The sequence below is a fragment of the Equus przewalskii genome, chromosome 25, assembly GCF_037783145.1.
Source record: "Equus przewalskii isolate Varuska chromosome 25, EquPr2, whole genome shotgun sequence".
NCBI lineage: Eukaryota > Metazoa > Chordata > Mammalia > Perissodactyla > Equidae > Equus > Equus przewalskii.
Window position 1 is genome coordinate 34619360 of NC_091855.1, and position 19540 is coordinate 34638899.

Genomic DNA, 19540 nt, shown 5'->3' on the forward strand with positions numbered 1-19540 from the left:
AATGTTATAATTCTTGCTTTAATCATCAAGCATAATTTAGAAAACTCAAAAATAGAGGAAAATCTATTGCGTTTATCCATATTTTTATTCTATTGTTCTTTTTTCATTCCTGATGTTCCAAGTTACTTCTTTTATCATTTCTGCTTAGAGAACTTCCTTTAGCCATTATTTTAGGGTAAGTCTGCTGGTGACAAATTCTCTAATATTCCCTTTTATTCCTGAAGCACGTTTTCACTGGATACAGAACTCTGGGTTGAGAGTTCCTTTCTTTCCACACTAGAAAAATGTTGTGCTGCTTCCTTCTGACCTCCCTGATTTCAGATGAGAAACCTGCTGTCACGCAAATTGCTGCAGATAAGGTGTTTCTGGCTGGTTTCAAGATTTTCTTGTTTTCTCTTCAGTTTTCAGAAGTTAGGCTGCGATGTATCTTCGTGTGGATTTCTCTGGCTTTATCTTGTTTGGGATTCACTCAGCTTCCTGAATCTGTAGGTTTGTATCTTTTGCCAAATTTGGGGAATTTTCAGCCGTCACCTCCACCCTCTTTCTCATGTCCTTCTCGTACTCCCAAGGCACAAATGTTACATTTTTTATTATAGTCCCACAGGTCTCAAAGGCTCCACTAATTATTTCCAGTCTAATTCTCTCTGTTGCTCAGAATGGGTAATTTCTATGGTTCTGTCTTCAAGGTCACTGATTCTTTCCTCTGTCCTTCCATTCACCTGGTGGGTCCACCCACTGAGTTTTAAAATTTCAGCTATTGCCATTTTTCAGTTCTAAAATTTCATTTGGTTCTCCTCTATATCTTCTTTTTCTTTCCTAAGACCTTCTGTTTTTTCATCTCTGTCAAGCATGTTTGTAATTGCTCACTGTTGCATTTTCACAATGACTGCTTTGAAAATCCAAGTCAGATCATTCTAACATCAGTGTCGTCTTGGTGATGGTGTCTTTTGATTGTCTTTTCTTATTCAAGTTGAAGTTTTCCTGGCTTTTGATATGACAAGTGATTTTCGACTGAATCCTGCACCTTTTGGTATTATGCGACAAGACCGTGACTCTTAGTTAGGTCTTCTCTTTCAGCAGGCCTCCTCCAACATAGCACCAGTGGGGGAAAAGGGGTGCTGCCTTGCTGCTGCCAGATATGGCGAGGGGTGTGTGATCATTACTGCTGAACACACGTGGGAGTTCTGCTTCCCACTGTCCTCCACTGATCTCTCTCTGACTGGGAGGGGTAGGAATGCCTCGTTACTGCTTCTTACTGACACTGTGGTAGTGGCCCCATTACTGCCTTGAATCAGTGACAGTCCTGATCTCCACTAGGCATACCACCCAGGCGGGAAGGCATAGGGATGCCTCCTCATCACTGGGTGGAAGTCCAGGCTCCCAATGACCACTGACACCATGGGAAAGGGGGCTTCGATGTCTCCTGGAGGGAATGCAAATCCCAGCTCCCCACTTGGCTTTCTCTGACACCACCTGGCCAGGGGAAGGGGGAGATGTGCCTCGTTACTGCCAGGTGGGGATACAAGTCTAGGCTCGCACTTGGCCTTGGCTGACAGGGTGGGGTGGCGGTAGGGCCAGTTTATTTACTTAGTCTAGTTCGGCTGGACTAGAGTGTTTATTATCGAAAAGTTTTTGTCTTGCAAGGGGGTCCCTTTTGGCTACATCGAGCAGGCTTTTCTTGGGGCTTTCTTCTTGGTCTGCGCCCATGGCTTCTCTAGCACCACATCCAGGACAGATGAGGCAACAAGAAAAGCCAGGCCATTCACTACTATGTTGTTCCTCTGGTCCTGAGCTTCCCAGCCAGTCTGTCTTCTCTACCTTTCAGAGTCTTCTTATGTTTGTTTTACACAAATGCCCAGGGTAGTTAGCTGTACCTAGCAGGAGGAGTAGGGTAAAAAACAGTTCATTCCTTTTTATCGCTAAATAGTAGTCCATGGTTTGAATGTACCATAGTTTGTGCATCCATTCACTAGGTGAAGGACAACATTTAGACAGTTTCCAGGTTTTGGCAATTATGAATAAAGCTGCCATAAGCATTCACATACAAGCTTTCGTGTGAACCTAAGTTTTCCTTTCTTTTGGTTACATATCTAGGAGTGGGACTACTGGATCACATGGTTAACATTTAAGTTTATAAGAAAATACTAAACTGTTTTCCAAAGTTGCTTATCATTTTACATTCTTACCAACAATTTTTGAGAGTCCCACTTGCTCTGACCCTTGCTAGCATTTGGTATTGTCAATTTTATTATTATTATTTTGGTGAGAAAGATTGGCCCTGAGCTAACATCTGTTGCCAATCTTCTTCTTTTTGCTGGAGAGGATTGTCACTGAGCTAACATCTGTGGCAATCTTCCTCTATTTTATATGTGGGACGCTGCCACAGCATGGCTTGATGAGCAGTGCTAGGTCTGCGCCTGGGATCCAAACCTGCGAACCCGGGGCTGCTGAAGTGGAGCGCATGAACTTAACCACTGCACCACCAGGCCAGCCCCTGATTTTACTTTTTTATTAAGCCATTCTTACAGGTGTGTAATGGTATCTCATTGTGGTACTAATTTGCATCTTTTCATGTGCTTATTTGTGATCCATATATTTTATTTGGTAAAGTGTCTGTTCAGATACTTCGCTGATTTTCTTGAGTTGTTTTCTTATTTCCGTTTTCAGAGTTCTTTATATATTCTGCTTACAAGTCCTTTGTCATCTATATTTTCTTTTTCACTCAACTTCTACTAACAATAATTGGCCAAAGTTTAAGACCTATTAAACCAAGGCCTGAGAAGTAATTCTGGACTTCCTGTTGCTATTGAGACTATACTCAGGTGTTTTTAGTTTTCCAGGTCATAAAATGTATTTATTTCCCACCTACTAATATTTACTAGCTTGGAGGAACCTTTGCAGAATGTAGTAATTACTGTGAAGTTGCAAGTAGTGTTTATCATTTTAAAGCAAAACCTTCATTGAGTGCTCTAGTCAGCCTGCTCCTTAATCCAGGAAAATTTAGTAGATTACAAATTCCTTCGAGAGTTTCAATACCATTAAAGAAAGGAGAAAAAAGCCTGTAGAGCCCAAATCACACGGAGCCTACGTGTCCAACAGAGGGTGCAGGTAACAGACGTGATGGGCAGTCAGAGGCGTACCTAGATCACTGCCCGGTGCTCCTGAGCTTGTGGTCGGCCTTTCACACGGATGGGACAACTGGCCTGGTGGAGCTTGCTGCTGCTCTTGCTGCTGCTGCTGCTGCTGCTGCTGCCTGAACATTCAAAAGGGAACGTACGTTAGAAAAACCAACCCTAAGAATAAATACGCCCTGAGAAAAACTATTCATGTAGGAAAAGGTTCCACAAAACAAAAGAGTCACTGGCATGAACACCACAAAAAAACGCAAGAACAATCAGTCTGATATATATATTGCTTCAAAGTATCACAGTGCTGATCCTAGGAAACCTGGATATAAAATTGGAATTTATCAGACAAATTAATAGGTAGGTATTTTTACCACAAAATAACACATTGTACCAAAGGATTCACTGGGGGGCCAGCCCTGTGGCCGAGTGTAGGTTTGCGAGCTCCACTTTGGAGGCCCAGGGTTTCACCAGTTCGGATCCTGGGCGCGGACACGGCACTGCTCATCAGGCCACAGTGAGGTGGCGTCCCACATGCCACAACTAGAAGGACCCACAACTAAAATATACAACTATGTACTGGGGGGATTTGGGGAGAAAAAGCAGAAAAAAAAAAATAAGATTGGCAACAGTTGTTAGCTCAGGTGCCAATCTTAAAAAAAAAAAAAAAGGATTCACTGGTAGCTATTTTTATGCAAATATGTTGGTTTCCAGATCCTTAATTTTGCTGGAAGTCAGTGAACATAAGCACCTTTGAGAAGATAAAGCATCTCAAATTACCATATCCATTAACATGATCTTTCCATGGCTGGCTCCTTCCTGTCATTCACATCTGAGCTTAAATACCTCCTCAGAGATACAGCTCCTGACCACCCCACCTGAGGGAGCCACCTGGCATTCTGGTTCTCTCAGCACTGTGTTTGAATTTGCAGCAGAAACATATCACCCTCTGATATTCTTCTGTTCGTCTGTCTCTGTCTTTAGAGTGTAAGCTAACAAGAGCCCAAACCTTTTCTTGTTTGTTTCCCCAATGCCAAATACTTCATGAATGAAAGAAATGAAAACAACTGTTTAATATGCATTACCAAGTTTCAGTAGTATCTATTGCATTAAAATAAGCTCTCCCTGTATTTTTTTCCCAAAAGGAGAAAATCATAAAAATCCACAATTTAAAACATTTAAACATGACGGTTATGATGTAAATATACACAAGGGTGTCCTTGTACTTAGGAAATATACACTGAAGTACTGAGATGTAATGAAAATCATGCCTGGAAGTTATTCTCAAACGGTTCAGAAATGTCAATAATTAGGGAATCTGGGTGAAGGGTATAAGGAGCTCTGTGAACTATTTATGCTTTTATGTAAATTTAAAATTGTTTCACATATATACACGCATATATGCTGAAAATTAAAGAAACAAATTTATAAACAGCTGACAGTCTGAGTGAGAAGCTTTAGCTGTCAAAAAATGCATACAAGGATTTTTTAATTACCAGCAACACTATTAACAGAACAGCACATTTTTTTCCAGGGTCCCTCTTAACCTTGTGTTTTAAATATGAGGAACAAAGAAAATTCAACCAGTGGGAATTGCAATTCCTCCCTGTTGACCTTTGAGTCAGCATACTGACATCTGGATAGGTTTATGACTCCCTGGGATGCATGGCTAATGATGTACACATGGGCAGTACGTTCCCAGGAGCATAACCCGATTCTGGAACCCAGCCCGAGAAAGACAGGCTGAGTTATGAAGAGTGCCTGGCACATCAGCTCTCTCTCCAAGCCCTCTTCCCCCTCCACTCAAGGAAGTACGTCAGAATGCAAGGGAGGGTAGGTGAGACAGTGACCTCAGAGGGAGGACCTTTATTCTACCTGACGTTTATGAAAGGTGAGAAGTAAATGAATTGCCAAGTCTGAAACAATGTGGACACCTTTCATATGTGATGACACCGTAAGACGGAGCATGTTCAAAGAACACTAGCATCCCTTCCCACGGTGCTTCTAATGTGCCTTCAGTCGTACAGAGGCTGGGAAGCTCAGAACTGCACCTTAGATAGCTTTACAGCAGGATTCTGGAAACCATTAGACACTCACATGAGATTTAAAAGGCAGAGAGGAGGCAGAGCCATACTCCTGCTGCTGAGGATCTTCTCTCGGGCAAGTCAAGTCACGGCAATGCCAGTCCCAGAACCCCGCTTCTCCACAGTTGCGGGGGGCAGACTTCATATTCCCATGTCTGGGCAACTGTGGTGGCAGCGTCCTGATCCTAGGATCACAGCTATAGCAGCGTGTCCTTAAACTCAATATCCTGATTCCCCATCGTCCCAAGGAGGGCAGTGTCCAAAGCTCTTCCAACAAATGGGTCTGGAATTCTGGAGGCCTGGCCCACAGCCTGCACCTCCAGTTCTTCCTAAGATTGTGGAAGCCCTTAATTTCTGTATTAGTTTTCTGCTTAAAACACCTCTGATAGTTTCTGTCTGTTAAACTGAACCCTGATAAACTGTACCACGCCACTGACGTGCTGGCTCAAGTTTCAGGCAATCAGAAAATCAGAGCAATCCAGGACCATGAAAACATGTTCCCCTGCTCGTTGGGAAACAGTTTTTTAGTGACAGAAAGAAAGAATCTTCATCATCTCAGAGCTACATCTAGAGGAGACATTAATGAGGCTAACACACATCTGTGGAATACTTGACAGTTTACGAAACAGTTTCACACACATTGCCCAATTTGATGCTCATAACATGTGAGTTAAGGCAGTGACATAGCTGACACAGTCGAGTTTTGCTCGGAGTTTTATGATAGGTAAAATGCATTTCGAGATTACTACTGGAGAAAATATCATGGCTATGAAAATATTAACAACTCTTACTCATAAAGTATGAATTTGTAACAGGTAGATTTTTAACAGTATTTTTATGCTCGATGAATGAATACTGTGGTTACTATATTAAGTATGAAGCTTCAAATACTCTATGGGAAAAAAACTCGATCAATTTGAATGAATAACAAGTTGGCCTCAGGGACGGTTTGGAGAGGGTCAGAGGGAAGAGTCAGCTTGATAACTTCGGAGCCAAGTTCCCAAAGATGGAAGCTAGAGGGACAAGGACCCATCTAGGCTTAGGAATTGGGAATTCTAGTGAAACGCAAATATTAGTTTCTCAACTCCTTTCCTAATAAGTCCTGTAAGATTCTGAGTGCCAACATTAAAAAGAAACACCAAGGGGCCAGCCGGTGGCGCAGCAGTTAATTGCGCACATTCTCCTTCAGCAGCCTGGGGTTTGCTGGTTCGGATTCCAGGTGCGGACACGGCACCGCTTGGCACACCATGCTGTGGTAGGCGTCCCACGTATAAAGTAGAGGACGATGGGCACGGATGTTAGCTCAGGGCCAGTCCTCCTCAGCAGAAAGGGGAGGATTGGTGGCAGATGTTAGCTCAGGGCTAATCTTCCTCAAAAGAAAAAAATAAAATAAAAACAAAAAAATAAAGCAAAACTATTAAAAAAAAAAAGAAACACCAAGGAGTTAGCTCTCAACTCTTCTCAGCAACACGTCACTCTGTAGAAAGTTCCCACCAGTATTTTCAAGGTCAAACCAGGAGGCAGAGGATGAAAAGCTGAAGCTGGAAACCATCACGTCCTCCACACCTTCCTACACAATCAACTCCCCTCCAATCAGGAAGGAACCATACCAATGCTCAAACATTTTAAAAAGGGCGCCAGGTTGACTAAGACATCTGTATTAGTTATCGATGGCATTGTGCTTATTATAACTTACTTAGTCATTGTGGAATGTTACTGTATTATCCTATCTACTATAAAACGTTTAATTTATTGGAAGTTCCATTTTTTAATATAAAAAATCTAAAAATATTTTTAAGTAAAAGAGTGATGTGTTTTTATACTTTATTTTTTTAAATGTATTTTTTTTTTTTTGCTGAGGAAGATTTGCCCTGAGCTAACATCTGCTGCCAATCTTCCTCTATTTCATTTGTGGGTTGCCACCACAGCATGGCTGACAAGTGGTGTAGGTAGGTGCCAGGGATCCAAACCCACAAACCTGGGCCGACAAAGCAGACCACGCAGAATTTTACCCACTAGGCAATGGGGCCAGCCTGTTTTTATACTTTAAAGATTTTTTTGGGCCAGCCTGGTGGCACAGTAGTTAAGTTTGTATGTTCTGCTTCAGCAGTCCGGGGTTCACCAGTTTGGATCCTGGGTGTGGACCTACACACTGCTTGTCAAGCCATGCTGTGGCAGGCATCCCACATATAAAGTAGAGGAAGATGGGCAAGGATGTTAGCTCAGGGCCAGTTTTCCTCAGCAAGAAGAGGAGGGGATTGGCAGCAGATGTTAGCTCACGGCTAATCTTCCTCAATAAAATAAAATAAAAGAAAGAAAGAAAAAATGAACTTTAAAAACAAAAGACATTTTTCCTTTCTTACATGTATTTGTGAATTTTGTAGTTTCTCTATAAAGCATGTCTATTGGGACCATTTTATTCTGGCAAAAAGCAAAGTCGGAAAGAAGCATGGTCGAAGTGTTGCTTGGGAACTGTTCTGGAGAGCAGTTTAGAAATCTATACCAAGGCCTCAAAAACGCTCATGTCCAGGGGCCAGCCCCGTGGCCAAGTGGTTAAGTTTGCGTGCTGCACTTCAGTGGAGGTTTCACTGGTTCGGATCCTGGGTGTGGACATGGCACCGCTCATCAGGCCATGCTGAGGCGGCGTCCCACACAGCACAACCAGAAGGACCTACAGCTAGAACATACAGCTATGTACTGGGGGGCTTTGGGGAGAAGAAGCAGCAAAGAAAAAAAATAGTAAGATTGGCAACAGATGTTGCTCAGGTGCCGATCTTAAAAAAAAAAAAAAAAAGCTCATGTCCTTTAACCCAATAATCTGACATCCTCAGGACAATCAGAAGAAATGGCAAGAGACTTGAGGCATGGAGTCAGCACACTGTTCACTGCCCTATCAATTATAATAGCAAAAGTCAAAAGGGTTATACACAATTATGTCACATATATTCATTTTATGAAATATTCAGCCTATTAAAAAAATATTTACTATCACGGGAAAATGGGTCTAACTAATATACATTATATGTGTGTCTGTGTGAACAGAAGAGAATGGGCCAAAACACTAACATCAGCTATTAGTGTTATTATGTTTTCTTTCAATTTTGAGATGTCTTAAAATAAACTTTCTGGAATATTACTTTTTATCTAATTAAGTAGTTTTAAGTTATCTTGAACACTAACTAGATATTTGATGGTATTATAGAATTCTCATTAATAATTATCAGGTGATAATTATTAACATTATTGTGTGACAGTAGCCTTTGACTCTGTATAAAAAAAAAACATATATTTTACACACACACTGAAATAAATATGGGTGAAGTGATATGATGATTTAGATTTGTCACAAAATAATTCCAGCTTAGGGGTGGCAGAGCGGAAAGCATGGGAGACGGGCGCATAAAAAACAACATTGACCACATGCTGATATCTGTTAAACCCAAGCAAGGGGTAAGCAGGGCTTCATTATGCGGCTTTCTCTATTTTATATAAACTTGAAGTTATCTTAACTAAAAAATAAAGCTAATTTTAAAATTTAAAAAGAAGTGAAAAGCACTAATAAGCACTATTTTGAAATTTTATATCTAATGCATTAATCTGTCACTGAACAAAGACTAGAAATATCTCACATTAAGAGGATGTCAGTTGATCATAACTTTCCTTCATATACTTCTGAGTTGTGACTTAAAAAAAACAAACAGAAAAGAAGGTAAATATTATCTTCATTACACCATCAAATGAAAAATGCTCCAATATTTTAGATACTGCTAAAATACTGCCAATTATGATGGTAAGACACTGCTTCTTAGTTGCAGAGATGTTGAACTGTGAAAATATGTGCATCTTAGCATTTATGAAATACAATAAATAAAGGCCAGATTTCGCCACTGGCCTTTTGTTTTCTGACCTGGGATCACAGGATCTGAATACCTACTGTAGACTTTGTAATCTCTAAGATGGAGCTTTATCATTAAAGAAGAAAAAAGGAAGAAGGCTTGTCACTGATAGTGACTGAAAGGCTGATATTATTATAGGGTGAAATTTCTGTTTTGAGAGCACCTTACAAAGCCAGGATCAAAGTCAGGTTTTAGAGCTGATGATTCTGATTTATGGTTTGCCCCCACATCCCCGATGCTGACAGGCCTGTGGTACCCCCCTCATAGTGGCAACGAGTACAGCAATTAACCACCACCTCTATTTGGGAGTGTGCTTGCTAACGCAAATGCTGTTTTCCTGTTAATTGACAGAAGAACTCTGCAGGGTTAGGAAACCAAGCAGCACATTCAAAGGATCGTTAGCATTGTTCTTGTTTTGGCCCAATTCCATTTTCTTTTGATGACTGAAATTTTACAGGGTGTCCTTCACCCTATTTCATTAGTATTGGGGTAAAGTTTTTCCCTAAAACTACGTTTCATTTCAGTTTTTATTTGCTGTAAATTTTTTAAAAAATACATTCAAATGTTCACAGGGCTCAGGCAGTAACCAGTTTTGTAAAAGGAGAGAATCCTAAATAAAATAAATAGTTTAAGCCAAAGCTGTACGTTTATAAATAGACAAAATAGCCAAAGTAAATATTAAATATGCAATTTTAATATTGTACCAACTACTTTACTTTTCAAAGTAGGCTTCTCTTCTTTTCCGTAGCTCTTCTGAAGTAAGATGCGTACCTGACGTCTGTGGAATATCTTGAGATGCATTTCTGGAACTACCTGAAAACAAAAGAAATGGAACAAAAAAGTCATTTTATTTACCAATTCAAGAAATGATGTTTCTACTTATTTGAGCAAGTTTTTGTAAAGTTTTCTTCTTAAAAACATTCTGCTACTATTCTGTAAATAGAAGAAAGGCTCTGAAAGGCCCAGGGAAAATCTGAATAAGGTGGTTCAAATTTAACCTGTGTCCACTGCGAGCAAAGCTGTCGCCATCTGTGATGAGGTGGAGGGGAGGAAAGAAGCCCAACGACCAACTCGGTAGGAAGAGCCGTTGACACCAAACTTATGTGCTCTTTTTAACTTATTAGAAATGAACCTACACTTTCAAAGGCAAAGAATTCCTAAAAGCAACTTGTGGATGATCACAAAACAAACCCATTCTCTGTATTCCGCTATCCCCAAACATTTGGGTACTACAACAACTTATGTTTCCATGTTCTCACTTAATAGCCGCACAGACCAGAGATTCTGCACAAATTGTAAAATAAAGTGGGAACAAGAGTGAAATACACAAAAATATCTAAAATGATAAGAGTGGTGTCTGTCCATTATTGGGCTAATCCAGCAGGGCTCTATGAATCAAAAATGGGATTGCACACCACGTGGAGTGCTCAGCGGTGTGCCAGGAGGCATGAGAAATTCAGGGTGAAATACGGCACAAAAAGGATAATCTTTATATTAAAGGAACCTCAATTTTATAGGTATTTAAGGAATTCAATTGCTAGAGTAATTTCATTAGAAAGTACAAATTCATGTTAATTAGAAAAAATAAAACTACCAAAAACACCAAAACCAAAACCAACCCTCACACTTTTAAGTAAGCCACCTCGAGCTACGTCTCAGACACTTCCCGCAGCCTGGTTTCCGAGGGGTTAAATCCTCACACTCTGCTGATGGGTTTCCAGCACTAAAAAAGCGGGCCCACCGCATGGCCTTGAGCTTTAAGTTGCATGGCCACTAAGTGTTAGATTTTTGTAAAATCAGTTTATACTCTCTGTCCAGGCCTTCTTTCATGTCCAATAGCATATTTATAAAACAGCTGGTCTGGGTCAGGGTCAACGGACCTCCACAAACATTAACCTTAGTCTACTGTTGTATTAGTACTGTATTATAACCAAATAGAATAACCAGAAATATAACTAATGCTAATATACCATAGGTTGTAAAAAGTTACTTGGATTAAAAGAAATCTGAAAGAACGGCTGAGTGGACACAGCCCTTGTTTCTGTGGTGACTGTCTCAGAACTTCTGCTAACAGTACGTTAACTTCTCAGGGATCTAAGAATAATCTGAACCAGTTCTTCGACAACAGATAAAGTGCATGTCGGGGCGTCCATACCTTGCATACTGAGCTGAATGGCCCTGCGGAGGTCTGCTTCTTCATCCTCCATGTCGATTTCTTGGCGACTCAGCGCCAGGGCCCTCTGGAGATCCTCCTCATCTTCGTCCACCATTCCTGACCCATCGTTTGCTTCTAAGACTCGTTCCAGATCCGTTTTCTGGACTCTAAAGAACAAAGGCACTGATGATAACTGCGGACCAGTCTTCTATTTCAGATACAACATAAAGACATTTACAAACCAAAAATTCTATGTAAGACAAAACGTATACATTGTCTGGCATATAAGACTGCGTTGCGACGTGAATCTAAGTTAACATATTTAAGTAATTCAGAGTTGATTCAAGTTTGAACCAATAAACTTTACTAAAAAAAAAAAATCACCAATAATAAAAGGACCGCACATTCAATGTAAGCATGAAAATTTAATTCTTGCAATAAAACGCTATCCTATATTCCAGGCTGCAGGTTTGGTTTTACCTCTGTTCCTTTAATTGTGCTAGCTCTTCTCCAATAAGTTTTGGTCGATGCATCTGTTGGACCCTGATCATCTGCAGGAGTTGGTCAGCTTCACAATCTGGCAGATCACCCTTAACAACAAATATAGAATAACCTAAAAAAAAGGCAAAAATAGACTAAAACAGCTAGTAAGGGATTCAAAGTTGATTTAAAATGCTAGCAGATAGAGGCAGCAGAGGACAGTGGAAAGAGTACGATCTACGGAGTCAGAAAGAACTGGGTTCAAACAGTGATTCTTACAAGTACTAGTGGGGTGATTTAGGACAAATTACTTAAAGTCTCTGTGCCTCACTTTCTTCACCTGTAAAACGGGACTAGTCATCTCACAGAGTGACTATGAGACGTAAGTGAAATAATATCTTAAAGGGCCCTACTAAAACAGTGCTTGACCAAGTAACAGAGAGGCAGGTAAAGGAGGGGGAAAGAGCAAGGACTCTGGAATCCCACTGTGTGGGTTTTAACCCTAGCCTGTCCACTTCCCAGCTGCATGGTCTCTGGAAAATCTAGAGACCCATCTACACCCTGATTTCTTCAATCATTAAACAGTGATGCTGAGGGCTGTCGTGAGGACGCAATCGGATAATGTGTGTAATACTGTGCAACACGGGCAAGATGAGCCATCTGTGGAAAAGCTGCCCCCACCCTGACAGACAGACACAGACACACACCTTCCTTTTAAGCGAAAACAGGCTGGGAAGCCAAGACCCCAAATCCAGCCAAGGTGCTGAAGATGTGGCTCGTGTTTTGAAAGCATTACAATGGTCCAGCGTAACTTTTTATAAATATGATTCTAGAAAGCCAGGGTTTTCCCAGCTGGATACTACATACAAAAACTAAATAAGGGTGCTCTATATCTAAGTCATTCCAATCAATTTAAGCTTTTCCATATAAATGTTTCTTAAACTTCGGTGCTTGTTACTGGATAGCCTTTGTGAGCATTACCAGATAATGAAACAAATAAACAAAGATCAAAAGGACTATTAATGGAAAAACTGAAAACAGTAAATCATAATACACAATATTTTTTTTACAAGGACAAGTGTGCTCAGAGTTCAGATGGTTTAACCCGTTTTGTGCCAGTAAAACTGTTTCAGATCTCAGCATAAGCATGTCAGCCCAGCATGGTATTCCATGAAGGGCACCATGAAGAGCAGAAACTGTCTTGTCTGGGTGCACAGTGAATATCTGAGCTTTTATTCAAGACTTTAGATTTCGTTCTAAGTGCGCTGGGAAGCTACTGAAGGGCGAAGCATGAGGGCGTGCCATAATATGCATGACATTTTCTTTAAAAGCTCTGGGCTGCTTTATGAACATAACACACAAGAACCAGAGTTCAAGAAGAGCGATCCTTACTGAAAGGGAAAACCTGAGGGATGGGATGCATGATGAAAAAAAAATCAGTCTTGGACCAGCCCCAGTAGCCTAGTGGTTAAGTTCGGCACACTCTGCTTCAGCAGCCCGGGTGCAGTTCCTGGGCATGAACCTACACCACTCGTCTGTCAGCGGCTGTGCTGTGGTGGCAGCTTACATACAAAATAGAGGAAGATTGGCAACAGATGTTAGCCCAGGGCAAGTCTTCCTCAGAAAAAAAAATAATCAGTCTTTTGTAGACATGTTCAGTGTGAAATGCTTTCTGGACTTCCAAGTTAGGAGTTTGGTGTTCAGGGTAGATGTCTAAGCAGAAGATAAAAGTTTGGGAATTATTGGGATATAGATCTTAGAGATAATATTTAATATAATGGGACAGCACATAATCAAGACGTTGTCTGAGGACTCAACTCTGGTCACTCCAATCGTTAGAGATTGGAAAAGGAATCTGAACGAAGCAGCCAATGAGATACAAGGAAAACCAGAGCATAGTGGCCTGGAAGCCAAGTGTGGAGGGGAGGATATGATTAGAAACTAGTGTTTTAAGGCATAAAAGAAAAGAGATACAAGTATATGAAAGCAAAGAAGCAAATATACTATAATCCTACATGTGAATTGGAAAGAACGTTACATGACAACCAACCCAGTAACAATAAGCACACCAGTGCCCGGAGTGGGACCTCTAAACACCATCACTAAAAGGGCAGGACACACATAAGATAAGCCTGAAAAAGCTTGTTACACGAAAATGAAAGCCTTCAAAAGGCTGCAGTGGTCATTTCAGAAACTTAGCAGTCAACTTCAAAGGTTCCTCACTGGTCCAAAATGGAACAATTTGAGTATCAATAGGAATAATAATTACAATGGACTGTTTTAATGGGTTAGTTTACAATGACACTTCAGTAAAAGAAGAAAACAAACCTAATAGGTTATCCTTTGGAGGAAGGACGCTATGACTGATAAAAGGAAAGAAATATTTATCCTGCTTTTCCCATATGAACTATATTTTAGGATAAGCAAATAATTGATGAGGGAAAGTCTATTTGTATAGAAGTATCCCTGCAACTAAATGAAGGAACGATCGGAATCCACTGTCACCATTTTGGAATCCTTAATGAAATAACGAATCTAGAGATTGATCATCAATAGCTACTCAAGTCACAAAGAAGAGACGAGACATCAAGCGCCACACCATCTGTAAAGAGACCTCCACTGTCTCCCCAAAATCAACCTGAATCAGATCCAGCCTCTTGATCTAAGGACTAGCCTATCAGGTAGCCAGGGCTCAGAGGAAAATAGGGATTCAACCAGCAAAATCCAGAATGTGGGAAATGGAACAAATGACCTATTTTCTTCATATAAATTAAGGAAAAAATAAAAAAGAGAGAAAACCTATAGACTTAAAAGACATACCAATCCAGTGTAATCTACGAACCTTATTTCTTCCCTGATTAAACTGTAAAAAACATAACAGAACTAAGGAGACTGGAGATTTGAACACTGACTGGGTATCTGATGTTATTAAAGCACTGTGGTTAAATTTTTTAGATGTGATTATAGTATTGTGGCTACAACAGTCCTTGCTTTTAAAAATTTTAATTAAAAAAACATAGAGAAAATTATAAGATGCCTTGTATTTGCTCAAAATAAACAGTGGAAGGAAGTGGGTAAGGAATAGATAAAAGAAGATTGGCCATGAGATAATTGTTGAAGCTGGGCGAAGGGTACATGAGAGTTCAACACATTATTTTCTCTACTTTTTAAATTTGTTCGAAAATTTTGACAATAAAGTTTTATCTTGTTCTGTTTAAAGTATGGTGTAGTCAATTATATCCACAAATAAGATGAAGGCAAATAAAAGGAAGACTGAGAAACGAATACTGGCAGTGGCAAATGTGGAAGTCATTGGTGACAGTGAGAAGAGGGTGACATCGTTATGACAGTGTGACTAGAGTGAGATCATGAGTACAAGACAACACACGAGAGACGATTCTAAGGAGAAAATGAAAATGGGGAGGCAGCTGGAGTTTCCTGGAGTTAAGAGAGGCTTTTTCTTCTTAATCAATGGAGATAAAGAGCCTATTTCTCTGCCGATAGGCATAAGAGAGCAAAGTGGGGGAAAACTGATGATATAGGAGCAAAGATCTTGAGTAGGTAGAGGAGCTGGGATCCAGCCGCTAAGTGAGAGGCCAGTCTCCGTTAGGAGCAGGGGACAAGTCAGCTATTTCCGTGGGCTCAAAGGACAGGGAGAGATAGAGAGTTGTTGATAGATTTGCTGGCAGAAAGATGAAGAAGTTCTCTTCTAATTGCTTCTGTTTTCTCAGTAGATTATAAAGGCAGGCCATAAGCCAGGAGTGAGGAAGGGAGAAGGAAGTGCTTAGAGGTTTACAGAGACAAGTTATGAAATAATCATGTTGGTGAGCAGCAAGTGAACTCACTAAGAAAACAGTAGGAATGTCGAGCAGCACGACAGGCTCATTTGAAGTTTGTGATCATAAATTTAAAGCAAAATCAATCATTATATTTTATGTCATTCTTTAGCCATGTTCAGCTGCTCTGGGGCAGGAACGGACACTAAGATTTGGTTTCAACCAGGGTTGGGATTTTGTCATGAAAGTATGATGGAGAGAGAGAAGGAGGAAGGAGCTGAGGAATGCTGCGAAGTGATTATAAGGTTGGATTATAGAAAATAAGCAGAGTAAGAAAGAAATTTATAAGGAGAATGTCTGGACCTTGTGGTAAGATTTAAAGAAATGTTGGAATGGAAAAAACAGAAAATATGGTATAAACATAGGAAGCAATGGTCAAAGAGTAGGATGCTTGTAATTGGGATTTGCAGGTGGTACGGTTATTAGTAACGGCAAGGCAAGAGTGAAGAAAATGATCGTTGAAATTAAGAAGTAAAGTATTGGACTGGGTTGATTTTTGATGTAGAAATCACTAAGAATGACGGAAGGAGTTGAAGCAGAGAGAAGACAGTCAGATCCTAAAATCTTCAATGAAAAAGGAGGAGGATCAGAGATGACTGCAACAGAGCCAAGGGTAGCATTTAATCTAGTGGCATGCCTTCCAAAGGAGCTAGAGGTTTTAGGGAAGAACAGTGGCCTAGAATGGGCAAGAAGTATACCTAGCCCCCCAACCCCCACCCTGCCCTGGCACCCTGTGCTGTGTGGGGTATGGAAGGAAAAAGAGCCACTAGTTAGAGTGGCTGTAAAGGAGGCAGCATCTCGGGAGGGGCCAGGTGTCAGCGAGAACTCTCCCCTAACAGGATTGGCCAAATCACGGCCACAAGTTCACCAAGTAAAACAAACATTTCACTGCCTCTGCCACAAAAACAGTACTGTTACATTCACATCTAATGAGCTAGCTTTATTTGGCTACTTTGAAAGATACCATCATAAAATTTTCAGTCTTTGTTTACCTTCCTGTTGTAATTGAGCCAAGAAAAGTGCAAGGTATGTATCTGATATTAATTCTGGACCCGTCAAGAGAGAATTCAAGTTGAACCACTGGAAAAAAAGAAAGTCAATATTTAAGTTAGCGTACATTGTAAGTAACAGAGAAGTTTCACATATTAAGAATAGATATAACCCATTTAAACTTAGTAAGACTGCCTAAACACTGGAAATATGTCAAACCGAGATTTTTAAGAGTAATTAAATAACGTGATTTAAAAAACTGAAATAGAATGTTGCAGATTTATCACTATTAAATGTTTAAAAATAAAAGTTTGTGGGGCTGGCCCGGTGGTGTAGTGGTTAAGTTCATGTGCTCTGCTTCAGTGGCTGGCGGCTCCCAGGTTTGGATCCCAGGCCTTGACCTAGTACCGCTCATCACCATGCTGTGGCGGTGTCCCACACAAACAGAGGAACACTGCTCCAGATGTGAGCTCGGCAACAATCTTCCTCAAGCAAAAAGAGGAAGATTGGCAACAGATGTTAGCTCGGGGCTAATCATCCTCACGAAATATAAAAAAATTAAAAAAATAAAAGTTTGCTTTAAGCCATAAACTTTATATCACCCCCAAAAAGAACAGAAACTGATTGTACTTTAAGTACCTTTATTGATAGCTATAATTAATTGTTTTTCAAATTATCAGTCCCACCTAACTGTAATCTAACCAGACCATATTGCTGTGGAAGAAGAATGACAACTACATAGTTTTCCCATCACTGATAATTTTGGCTAAAAGATTCTAATTGTGAGAAAGTTAGATATTCCAGGAAGAGAATTTGTAATCACCAACTCATTTTAAAAAGATCATTAAGCCACCATCACATTTAGCTAACATCATTTAGTCACTACCTCATAGGAGTCCTAATTTAGACTACAAGATACAAAAAGTTTTAAAAGTTACTGTAGAGCGGCTGGCCCTGTGGCCGAGTGGTTAAGTTCTCGCGCTCTGCTTTGGCGGCCAGGGATTTCAGCAGTTCAGATCCTGGGTGCGGACATGGCACCGCTCATCAAGCCACGCTGAGGTGGCGTCCCACATGCTACAACCAGAAGGACCCACAACTAAAAATATACAACTATGTCCCAAGGGGCTTTGGGCAGAAAAAGGAAAAGTAAAATCTTTAAAAAAAGAAAAAAGTTACTGTAGAGTCATGACCAACTACCTTCCCTGAATTTTGACATAGATGATACTAATTTTTCCAGTCATTGTTTTCATTATAGAGTGATCTCCGACAAAAGAGCCTATAGTGAAAAATATAATTTTAAACAAAAATATAAATTAGAGTCAAAGATAATAAGCTAAAATTTGACATTTCTTGTATTTGTCAAAGAATTTAAAAATGTAAAAACTCAATTTTGAAAAACTAAAACTTTAAGAATCTTTCAAATTAATGATATAAGTTAAGATGTATATCAATACAAAGGAACTTCTGGAATCTAAGTCTTCAAATCTTAAAAAAGTCAGCAATTACTTTAAAAAGTAAAGAACACTTGATCACAATTTTTTTTAATTTTTTTTTAAATTTTATTTTTCCTTTTTCTCCCCAAAGTCCCCTCAGTACATAGTTGTGTATTTTTAGTTGTGGGTCCTTCTAGTTGTGGCATGTGGGACGCTGCCTCAGTGTGGCCTGATGAGCAGTGCCATGTCTGCACCCAGGATCCAAACTGGCAAACTCTGGGTGGCGGAAGCGGAGCCCGCGAGCTTAACCACCCGGCCACAGGGCTGGCCCCTTGATCATAATTTTTTAAAGATATAAATAAAACCCAGAGGTTAAATCATCTAGGCAGTGTCCTGCCAGGGTTTTTCCCTGGAGTTGATTCCCCCTCTGGTCAGTCTCTGCTGCACCACACCTCATTACCTGCTCTTAGCTCCTCTGGAGGGACTTCAAGAAACAACCATGTAAGAGGAAGCTGCTTCTAGGAGGCTGACTTAAAAGATAACAGCAGAGCTTTGGTGTTTCAATTATCTTTTACTAAGATTTAATTCAATGCACTCTTTCTCGATTTCATTTTTTTTTTGCTTTGTACTATTTTATTTTCTTCAACAGCTGTACTGAGGTATAACTGATATGCAATAAACTGCACAGAAAGTGTACAATTTGAAAAGTTCTAACATATGCATACACTCTTGAAACCATGACAACCAAGAGGGTGAACATACTCATCGCTGCCCAGTTTCTGTGCCCTGTAATCCTCCTTTCACTGCTCCTTGCCCTCCTCACCCACAGGCAACCACTGGTCAGTCTGCTTTCAGTGACTCTCGATTAGTTCGCATTTTGTAGACTTTTCCATAAATGGAACCATACACTACATACTATTTTATGTCTAGATTATTTCACTCAGTGTAATTATTCTGTGATCCATCCACGTTGTTGCATGTATCAATAGTTCACTCCTTTTATTGTATTAGCTTATTTTCAATAACTCTTTCAAAGACTCAAAGTCTAATAAAAAGGACTTTAAATAATTGCTTCAACAATGGAATTGTGGGCATAGAGATCATTGGTAATTATTTTTAAAAATAACGTTTTAGGTACATTGCTTGATCTTAAAAAAGGTTTGCTCAAGACACATGCCATGTTCTTTTTCTTTTAAAAAATCAAATGACTTTATGTAGATATATTTATTATGTGGCATTTTGGAATGTGAATAATCTTATTATGCAAACATAGTTGAAAACTTTTATCATGCTGGACACTGTTTCAGGCTTTGTGACACTATTTTGCTAAATACAAGTCTATAAATGTGATAGTTACCTAACAGAACATCTTTATCAGATAAAAACCCACTTACAGTAACCACATTTGCATTGTCTTAAATAGACAATTTTTCTTATGATACAGTTAAACTGTATGTAAGTGTCACAAATCTAAAATGGAAATTGATACTGTCTTTTTAAAATAGCAAATTTATATCTATCAAGATTGAAACCATGTCAAA

At 39.9% G+C, this 19540-nt stretch overlaps 1 protein-coding gene across 6 annotated transcripts in view; it reads right to left on the minus strand.

Annotated features, from left to right (window-relative positions):
- Positions 1-19540, minus strand: part of ATXN3 (ataxin 3) — a 36487-nt gene that overhangs the window by 5837 nt on the left and 11110 nt on the right. For 3 of the 6 annotated variants that reach the window (XM_008530201.2, XM_008530200.2, XM_070594480.1), the window contains exons 6-10: positions 16569-16656; positions 11741-11873; positions 11261-11427; positions 9822-9918; positions 3141-3253 (exon numbers count right to left, since the gene is read on the minus strand). In XM_008530201.2, the coding sequence (XP_008528423.1) occupies positions 3141-3253; positions 9822-9918; positions 11261-11427; positions 11741-11873; positions 16569-16656 (598 nt within the window). Of the gene's footprint in view, positions 1-3140; positions 3254-8838; positions 8893-9809; positions 9919-11260; positions 11428-11740; positions 11874-16568; positions 16657-19540 lie in introns of those variants that run through there. The other 3 variants (XR_011533103.1, XR_011533104.1, XM_070594481.1) reach the window with 2 other exon arrangements.